At 34.9% G+C, this 10417-nt stretch overlaps 2 protein-coding genes across 3 annotated transcripts in view; one reads left to right on the top strand and one right to left on the bottom strand.

The window, feature by feature from the left end:
• LOC117113287 overlaps positions 1 to 9320 on the bottom strand; it is a 19899-nt gene extending 10579 nt beyond the window's left edge. The window contains exons 1-12 of the mRNA XM_033256588.1: positions 9121 to 9320; positions 8528 to 8643; positions 8181 to 8254; positions 7841 to 7979; positions 7365 to 7421; positions 5325 to 5413; positions 5085 to 5133; positions 4071 to 4209; positions 3473 to 3687; positions 3186 to 3340; positions 2763 to 3046; positions 1129 to 1219 (exon numbers count right to left, since the gene is read on the bottom strand). Coding sequence (XP_033112479.1) covers positions 1129 to 1219; positions 2763 to 3046; positions 3186 to 3340; positions 3473 to 3687; positions 4071 to 4209; positions 5085 to 5133; positions 5325 to 5413; positions 7365 to 7421; positions 7841 to 7979; positions 8181 to 8254; positions 8528 to 8623 — 1388 coding nt within the window. The 5' untranslated portion in view covers positions 8624 to 8643; positions 9121 to 9320. The remainder of the gene's footprint in view (positions 1 to 1128; positions 1220 to 2762; positions 3047 to 3185; positions 3341 to 3472; positions 3688 to 4070; positions 4210 to 5084; positions 5134 to 5324; positions 5414 to 7364; positions 7422 to 7840; positions 7980 to 8180; positions 8255 to 8527; positions 8644 to 9120) is intronic.
• A 96-nt stretch (positions 9321 to 9416) lies between these two features.
• LOC117113285 (SEC14-like protein 5) overlaps positions 9417 to 10417 on the top strand; it is a 55663-nt gene continuing 54662 nt past the window's right edge. For both annotated transcript variants that reach the window (XM_033256587.1, XM_033256586.1), the window contains exon 1: positions 9417 to 9597. In XM_033256587.1, coding sequence (XP_033112478.1) covers positions 9535 to 9597 — 63 coding nt within the window. In that variant the 5' untranslated portion in view covers positions 9417 to 9534. The remainder of the gene's footprint in view (positions 9598 to 10417) is intronic.

The raw sequence follows: 10417 nt of genomic DNA, 5'->3' as shown, positions 1-10417 counted from the left end.
TAGAACCCCTCATTTATGTACGGGACGGGCCCAAAGGTGTTCGTAAAAATCATTCGTACGTAAAATCGGGGTTGTATGAAATTCCTATGTATTTACACTACCGATATGCTAGGCTGGGCTGGGCTAGGCCTGGACTTAAATTTTGTTGGACTGGAGCCAAAACTCCAAATTGTGCTCGAAAGAAATTCAAAATAACGATCATAATAATGTACAGTACTATCCATACTTGTTAATGTGTATAGAAACTTTATTCTCTCTTTCTCAGGCAATAATATGACTTATCTTCTAGCTTACGAAGAAACACAGCCCAGCGGGCACCGCAACAGGGCGAGTAACCAACGTTTTTCACTCGATCCATGTGGTTGTGTCGTCATGTAAATACCCTGTACATAATAACCCGGAAACCAGGGGTTCTCAACTTTTTAAAAGAAGAGCGCTGATTGACTGTAGACACGGCGCTTGGACTTTTTTTTTTGTATGCAATACGATTGTTCTACGCCTGTTATATATAAAGTTATAAAAAGAAAATGTGGGTGTCAGTGTCTTATTTTATGGGGGAAATAATGAAATGGTAGATTAACGTTAGTTAGATTTGATAAATAAATTCCATTCATAATTAGGGGGTTCATTAAATTACGATATGAGGGTGGTGTATTCTGAGATGAATAAATCATGCGCCTATCGATATGCCGACAAGTTACGCATTGGGCAGAGTTTCTCACGGCTGCAGACATAAAGTATGATCGTCGTGTTGAATGTCGGTGTATTCAAAACACACTATCTGTAGTAGAGATCGCTGATAGTGTACAGCAAACCGTCTAAGACCGAGTGAATAAACTCTAGCCCGCGCCTAACGATTAATTCTTGACACGGGTGTTTGTTTTGTTCATGAAATAGGAACTTTATTTATGACAACTATTACATGATTTTACGTTCGTAAAATCGGGAATTCGTAAAATCGGGGTTCGTAAATGAGGGGTTGTACTGTAATTGAACTTACTTCTACAATAAACCAATACTAAATCTATACAGCACTTATACACAGTTTGATGGCTTTAAATAGAGTGTCATATCTTCCTTCTATGTACATCAAGGAGTGATACAACTATGACGGGTTGTAGGACCTACCTTGCTTTACCGAGGCTATTTTTTGCTTTATCCATATTTTGCTGACTGATCAACTGCCCAGTTTCTTTAAGAATTTGTATGATTTCTGTTGCTGTAAGAAAAAAAAATAGATTATTTGGGACCTTCAAGACATACATAGCAAAACAAGAGAACAAAAAAAAAAAAGTTGGATTAAACATTTAAAAAATATATACAAATTAAAATCAAACCATGATATGAAAATGGTATTAAATGCTTCTGATTATTTAATAAATCATTTTTAAAGATACTCGCGAAAGGCTGCCTTCGGCTGTGAGGTACTAGGGTTGGTGCAGATTATTTGCAAGATGAATGAAATAAGTGTAAATGACTTGGAGAACCATCTTTTGTCTTGTCACCTTTCTTCAATCTTTTGAACGATTTAAAAGCCAACAATAATACTAGCCTGAACATTATTCTCATGAATGACCCTCCCCAACTCCTAAAGAAAAAAAAAAGCTGTTGACTACACTTTTTTGCCAGCTAAAAAGCACTCTACAAGGGTGGATTTAGAGATGTCCGAAAAGGGTGCTGAAAGTGGGGCCGATGGAGATAACACCACCCAGGGGTCAGGGGGCATGCCGCGCGAAATGTTCGTTTTCTAGACACCCGAAAATAACCTCCGAGGCATTTTGGGCGATCCATTTTTCTTTCTTTTAACTTTCCAAAAGGGGGGGGCGGGGTGCGGGGCCAGTCCCCCTAAGTCCGCTCCTTCTTTAACATGTTAAGGATGGTGGGAGGACTGGACATCGACGACCAGCTTCCCCTATGGATCTGTTCAGAAAATAATCATTCTGCGAAGCCCAGTCGGCCAAGTGCTGCAAGTCTAATTTTAACTCTATTCCGCAAACCTTTATAACATTGAACAAAAACACAATTACATGACAGATATTCTAAAGCATTGAATACTGCTTCGTCTTTAACTGTAATTTTAGAAAAGCCATTGCAAATGGAAGTCAAATTACTTTTTAAATTAAGAACATGAGCCACTAATAATTTTGTTTATAATGTTAAAGCAGGTAAAGATACTATGCCTACTGGTAAAGAATATGGTAAAAATAGATTATACAATACATGCTAAAATGTGATGGATGTAGTCTGCAGACATTCCTTAATCGTCACATAGACTATTGACTTATTTTTGTGATTAACATGGTCACTTTATAATATATTTTATTTCATGATATTTAGTGAACATACACATGTTTATACCAGTCGCACTCACTGAAGTGGTACGCTACTACATACTGAATGCTCTTCTGGTTGTTTCACTGTACTGTTCTCACATGTGTGGCTTTTGTAGCGTGACAATTCCTCATCAAATATTTTGTAGATTCGTAAAATTGTTTTTTATGATATTTTAATAGACATAAACAGGAGCTTGAAATATGTTAGTAATAATAAGATATTTAAAAGAATGGTGCTACGATATATTTCTTCCAGAGCTGTGCTTGCGTCTGGACGGCAAATCGGCACAAACATAAGGCCTTACTCAATTTATACTATAAATACTATTAAAACATACTAGAAAGCAAAATTTTAAAATGCTAAAAAATTTAATTATTAGAATTAAACCCCAAACCTAAGTATTTAACCCATATTACTATTCCACATACCATTCAGATTAGGAATACGTCCTAAAAACTGCGCTTCTTTGTAAATCCTGTACCAATCCAAGAATCCAAACAGCAGTAATGCATCATTGCCATAGTAACATTTCTGTTTCCAATCTCTTGCAAAGAATAATACACTGAACAGTGACTGGAGGCCCGTCTCGTTGGTTGCCAGGATGACGGAAGCCTCGGAGAAGTCATTGAGCGTAGGGATGAGGATGGTTTCTGTTGTGGTAGCATGATTGATATAATAACGCCACTGGGCATCAAATACGTCAATACTGAGTCTGAAACAATTAAAATTAATATAAAAGAATCTTATTTACCATGTGAATCCTTATTTATTGTTAATCAGGTTATATTTACTTTTATTCAACACAATTAATGTTATTTGTCAAAAATATTTTCACATTTGATCATAATTACCCTGTTGAAGTGTCGTTTGCCCATTGCGCCATTTTCTTGAGTTCTCCTCCCCAACCTGCACACCCTCGATTATCAAACTGCGGGGATGCTGACCCCACCCACATGATACACTCCTTCTTCTTGAGACATTTGGAACCAAATTTGTTGATGGATTTCTGGAAAAAATACAAGAGAAACACCAAATGATAAGCCTTGAATATTTAATTATATTTCAATTAAATATAACTTTCTATTAGAAGATATCTTTAAAATAATGAAAATGAAAGAAATGAAGAAATTTAATTTACTTGGTACTGGTTAACATCCTCCAGTGAAGCATAATAATCCCATTCAGACATGTCAGGGGGAGTAGGTGTATTTCTTGGAGGCACCCATCCAAACGTTCCATTTAAGAGGTCGGCCCATTCTTCCCATTTCTTATCTGATGCAAAATTTAGGTAATTGCCAATCCAAATTGGTTTATCAATCCCTTCTTTTAAATCCAATGGCATGGACAATAATTCTGTTGAAAAGAAAGCAAAACATGTACAGCAGTCCAAAATACTACTTTTGGTTTAATAAGTATAGTTAATGGACCTTTACAGATTGTCAACTAGACTGACCAACTGACCAATCAGAAGAGGGCAGGAATAAGAGCATGTTCCACAAATACAAACATTTATGTCAAATAATAGCACCTAAGGGGTGGTGCTTAGTGGAATGGTCTATAATAGCATCTAAGGGGCGGTGCTTAGTGGATTGTATACATTAATGCACAAGTTTCTCCATTTATATTGACAAAGTTGATAAACTTCCCTCAATCATCATTTGTCATGTATGTAGAGAAGATAATCAACAAAGACTAGAGGTGAAATTATTAGTGCATGCAATGCAATGCCTTCTTACCTCGTAATATATCTGAAGTTATTCCTCCGCCGAAAAGATATATAACTGGATTTTTTTTGTGGAATACGGAAAATGATGGTCCTGCTTGAAATAAAGTATCCATCAAATACTGCAAGTTGTCATGAAATGTTTTCAAAATCTACAAAACATTTTTATAATATATTCTATAAAAAGATGTACTCAATGTTATATCAGTTACTACAGTAAATGTATGATATGGTATTTAAAGAAATGAAATTGAGATATAATTTAAAATAAGGCTTTAGAAAAAAAAAAATTTTTTGTTTGCTCTCCAGCGCTTGCTCCTAGATCACGGAAAAATAGGGGCGGCGTTTTTAGAAAAAACATTTTTTTTTGTTTTTAGAAAAAACTTTTTTTTTTTTTTTTTTTTTTGTTCACAAATTTTAAAAAGTGATCTTTGTTTTTCTACATTTTGCACATGAAAATTGTCTAAATTTGGTGTCTGATGTAAGGTATCGCCATTCTAGGCCTAAATTCATTGCAAAATATTGAGTTTAGGTTATTTTTATTCAGTTTGATGAATAACCTTTGAAAAACAGAGAGAGGCTTAAATGCAAGCATTGTGATTTAATATGTTAATTTGACAGGAGAAAAAAAACTAAAAAAAAAAAACTTTTTTCTACCCGCCCCTCCTATACGATTTTCAGCATTAAAGGGGAAAACAAAATTTATTTTTTAGGCCTAATTAATAACATAAACTTATCCTGAATACTTATTTTTATTATTATTAAAGTAGATTGTTGCCCAAGCACAGTAACATTTTGAAAGGGTTTGGTCTGGAATTTTAAAAGAAATTATAGGCTATAGGCCTAATTCTAGAGTTCACTGTTAACCATCCCTTACCCCATGCATTTTCGTTGGTAAAATGTCTAACATATAGGGCTATAAAATCCATGGTTGAGGTATAAACTTTCCAATATATTGTAAGTTTCATCCTATTATTCCAGGTCTGTAAAAGAAGGGTGGGGCTCATTATCTGAATACCAAACTTACCACTGTTCTTGATTGATTATTTATTGTTTCATATAGCCAGTGGTCACACCTAAGCATAAGATAAAATAAAGTTAAATCAAATAGGAACACACATAAAATTGTGTCAAACTATATCAGATTTGTTCTGAAGCTATATACCTAAACAAATGGAACAGATAAGTACAGTTTGTGCATTGTTTTGTTATTTCTAAATTTACCAAATTAAATGGGTAGGAGATTGAGAGGAAGGGTCAAACATACCAATTGACACCTAGTGTGAATGGCTGGTGCTTTCTTGCAAGAGACTGATAGCTTTGTAAAGCAACATCGCTAGGGTGTCCTTTGTACCCCTGCAAAAAATGGGTCTTAACGTTTATACACAAATACATAATTATCTTTGCACTTTTTAAAAAATTGTATTCATCTGATATCAGATATTACAATAAGATGAGCTCATATATGTGACTAAAATGTTCTACTTCTATCAGAGATGATGGTTGATTCATTATTTAATTAAAAGTATGCCTATGGGCAAGGGCCAGACATTAAAGGTATAGGGTACTTCTATTGGACAATGGTCAGAAAATTCCTTCTGAGCCACAGGGCTCATAGGGGATAGTTTTTATCCCCAGTTTCATGTAGCATGAAGCGGATGAGAGCTGATATTCCCCTGTCCATCAAAGGTTACTCCCAGCATTTGCTGGTAGTTGATAGAGCTGGGAGATTGAAGCAATGTAGGGGATAAAGTGCCTTGCTCAAAGACACAAAAACCGCTTTAAATAGTAACTACATGATAGCCTGACATTAATATGTTCATTAAACTTAGGCCCCAGTAGTATGATCGTTTGATATTTCAATATCCATTGCAAGTAGATTTTCTCTTAAACTGAATGATGGCCCCACATTAATATACTCATTAAACCTTAGCTTACTATATATCATGGCCGGTGGAACCGGGGGGCTCGGCCCCCCACTTTTTGGCAAAAAATATATAATCTGGAGATTTTTGTATGATCAGAAAGAAATGCAAGAAAAAAAGATTTTTGTATGATCGGAAATGCAAGAAAAGAAGGAAAAGAAGGATGGGAAAGAGAATGTTTATCCAGTCCCCGACCGAGTTACATTTTCTTGCAATTCACATTGGCGAATCATGGGTCCTGACCCCTCCCTTGGGCAACAAAAAAAAAAAAAGAAAAAATAATAATTCTAGACCTACCTTTTCAGGACTTGTGAGCTGATTTTTTTTTTTTTTTTTTTGTTACAATAAGAAAATTAGAATTTTGAAGAACATGAAAGTCATTAAAACACACTTCAAATGTCTGGAAAGCTCCTTTCCCGCCATCTAAGAATTAAAATTCCCGGGGGAGAACCCCCGGACCACCCCTTTTTTTTGGGGGGGGATTTATAAATTCATGGAAAAAAGAATATTCATGCAATTACTCATTTGTTTATACATGTATACACACATAAAATAAAAAATGATAAAAATTTGCCTGACCTTTTTCAAGAGGGGAAAACCTTGAATTTTGAAGAACTTAAAAGGTCACTTAAAAGACATTTCAGAAGTCAGGAAAGCTCATTTCCCACCATCTGGAAATCAAATTTTCCCAGGGGAACCCAGACCCATTTTTCTTTTTCAAGAGAGGAAAACCTTGAATTTTGAAGAACTTAAAAGAACCCCCGGACCCCCTTTTCTTTGGAGCCTATCAATTTGAAAAAAGAATAGGTATGCAACTACTCGTTTTTTTATGTATGTTTTTATGTTATGTACACACATAACAGGTCTATTTACTGTAATAAGAATGAGAAAGTTTACCTGAGCGTTTTCAAGAGGGGAAAACCTTAAATTTTGAAGAACAAAGTCATTAAACACCTAGCTCAAAAGTTGAGAAAAGTCATTTCCCGCCATTTAGAAATCAACATTTTCCCGGGTGAGGACCCCTGGATCCCCTTTCGTTTTTGAGAAAAATGTTGACCCCACCCCCTATATTTGATTCCAGATCTGCATGATTCATATTCCCATTCACCTTATAAGTGGGCCCCCCAACTTTGAAAAACGTTCCACCAGCCCTGTATATTGGATGATGCTATGACATTATATATTCATTGAGAGGAATACCTTCATTGGATCACAATTTTGACATTAATACAATGTATAAATTAAAAGTAGGACTGATTCAATTGGACGATGGTCCGACTTATTCAATAAACATAGCCTTATATTGATTAATAAATTAATTACAAAAGTAGACATATTTGTATTAGATGATGCACAGCCCGCCAATATTTTTTTTAACTTACCCACTCCACCAGAAATCCATCAATCCCAATAAGTTGAGCTTGTAACATCAGGTACTCCTAATGCAAAAAAGGTCATTAACATAAGTTGCATTGTTATTACCAAAATTTTATTTCAAAATATTCAACTGATATGGGACAATAATTAAAACAAACTTTCAAAATCAAAGAAATCAAAAAATTAAAAAAGTTATAGTACAAGGTTGTATATTGTATCTGCGTACCATCGAGTCCCTGTGGTCTAATGGAATGACACTCACCTTAAACAGTCAGATGTGATCTGGTTCAATTCCCAGTCCAGGGAATTTTTAAGACGATTGATTACTTGATAGGCTATATGCCCGAAACTATATACATCACATGTTCCTTATCCAAGAACTATTTCTACTGTTTACTATTTATATATACAAATCAATGTTAACAACTACCATATATATTCATTATTGGAGTAGAATTTAAATATTCCTTCAAGCAATCACCTGATATACTGGATCAAGGTCAGATGTCAGACCAAGAGTTGGATATAACGCAGAAGCTATATGTTTGTGATTTCCTTCCTCCACCAAATCTGCATTGAAAATGAATTCATGATTTTTTGCATGACTTTCTTTGGCAATCCTGTTGTAGGTGAAAGAAATTCATGAGATAAAATATGCTCCTGTTCAAATACAGAATATAGGCCTAATGCTCTTTGTGACTTTCCAGTTTTATCTGACAAAATCTGTTAATATTTTAATTATAGCTGTTTGAAATAAGAATTTACAAACACTGTTATTGATATTAAGTTACAATTTTTTTTTTATTAAATAGCATATTTACCCATGTAGTGACCACATTCCAAAACTCCCATCATGCTCTCTGGTCAGTTTGTTGCTGGTGACATCTGCAAAAATCTAAAGACCAAAATTAAAATAAACACTTTTTTGACGGTGTGTCCATCCATCTACCTCCTAGTTGCTTATGTACTGTCTCCTTTTTTTACCTACACCTCTGGAATCTAAGTCGTGTGCATGTCTATCCTTATTTCTATTTTTGCTACATGATTTTTAACTCTCTGTGTATACAGAGGCTACAGGGTTACAAATTACTCTAGGACGAGAGGTGTTTGCTCCGTAAAAATGTACTGAAATACTGAAAGGATAAAAAACCCAGTATAAGCAACACACCTTTCTGTGGATCTTTTGGGACTGTCCATTTCCTGCATTCAGCCACACAAGTAGTATTTGAAGTGAGAACAGTAGTTGTTTCTTTGAAAATCTCATGTTTTTGTTTTCATAAAGGTCTGCTCCAGTTGTCCATGCAACATTATAAACAGATATAAAAAATAATTGGTTTTAAACATTACTCAAAATAGAATAAAAAATCATATTTTTAATTATCATTAAACATTTAACCGTTTAATTTATTTGTAATTATTTGTGTAAATGACTATTTTAATTATCCTGGTATTTATATTGATAGTACACAAAATATATTTAAAATGTTAATCCAGGTGCAGAAACATAAACTTGTGTACCCTGTGAAACATTCAACCAATCAGAACAATAATATGCAAATATACTAAATCAATCAGAAAAAATATTCAATCAATCAGAAACAGATATGCAAATAATTCAAAACAATCAGATACAAATATGCAAAACATTGCTTAGCTTAGGTCAAGTGGTCAATGATTTTTTGCACTTACAATTGATATTAAAATTCAATGAAGATAAAGTGTTTAAAATTACAGTATTTTACTGATGATATATCAACTTACAAAAAATGCAACAATCTTCCCTGTGCGTGTCTTGCAAAATCAAAAGTTATCTCAGGCAGGTCATGGGTTAGGCAATCAACTTCTAGCCCTCTGTTTATTAACAGACAAGTACTAACAAAATGTACTCCCTGATATCTCCATCTACAATGGGGGTTGTCTGATCATATTCATATCATATGATCTTGATCAGATTTACTTCCGTAATTGATCACGCTCATGTTGTGACGTCATATGAAAAATGAATGGCGCCCCCGCTGTCTAGGCTTCTGCATATGCGCAGTGTTATGTACACTTGCTCATCATCAAGGTGGTTATTATTTTTACCAGTTTTATAGAGCTTCAGAATCGGTGGCTGGCTGCCGAGTAGGGCAGGAATTTTAACTGTGATTTATATATACTTGCCACTTCCACATCATGGTTCAAACGTACCAGTCCCCAGTAAGGGTTTATAAGTATCCATTTGAGGTTGTAATGGCTGTAAGTAAAGTTATTTTTATGTTTGTTTCCAACAGTAATACTGTCAAAACCGGCTAAGCTTAGGCCTATTTATGCTAGGTTAGGCTTGGCCCTGCATATTCCATCACCAACTAACCATCATCATGATCCAGACACATTTTCGCCCACAAGCAGACAGACAGCAGCTGTCGAATTAGGCTACACTGTATGTATGTAGGCCTAGTAGTAGTAGTAGTATTAAGCCTTCTACTAGTGATTGGCCGTCGATACTGTTTCACTTGGAATATGTCTAGCAATCTTATATTAGTTTTCTAAAAATGTATTGTTAATGTTATTTATTGCTAGGGGCCTAGGCCTAACCTAATGCCAATGGGAAGTGGATGTTATTACATCAATGTAAACAAATCAGTAGGCCTAAACGAGTATTTACGTGAAATAAATAACGCATGTGCAGTCATACTTTAATGAAATTGCATTAACAGTCACATAAATTTATTGATTCTGGTTAAATGTACATTCATTAACAAATGTGAGTTCAGTTTAGCTCAGTCAGCTAAAGGGTACATAGAAAAAATTACGCCATGGCTAGAGATACGGTACCGTATTTCTACTTCGTTTTGCTAAAGGTAGGGTAAATGGCATTATGTCACCATCACCCAATGAAATGCCAGAATGTGCGTGACGTCATTTTTTGAAGACTGGCATTGCATATCACCCGCAATGAGCGGTGGAAGGAGAACGATCATTGTACAGTACTGGGAAATTAGAACATCAAAAGTAAAATATTGTTTGACTTTACTGTCATTCTTAAGTAGGCGTATGGTTCCACTTTATAGTAAAA

Source organism: Anneissia japonica, unplaced genomic scaffold, assembly GCF_011630105.1.
Source record: "Anneissia japonica isolate Jap-2015-1 unplaced genomic scaffold, ASM1163010v1 scaffold4024_len430915_cov183, whole genome shotgun sequence".
Lineage (NCBI taxonomy): Eukaryota > Metazoa > Echinodermata > Crinoidea > Comatulida > Comatulidae > Anneissia > Anneissia japonica.
The sequence above is the reverse complement of the archived record's forward strand: the minus strand, read 5'-3'. Positions and strand labels throughout refer to the sequence as shown.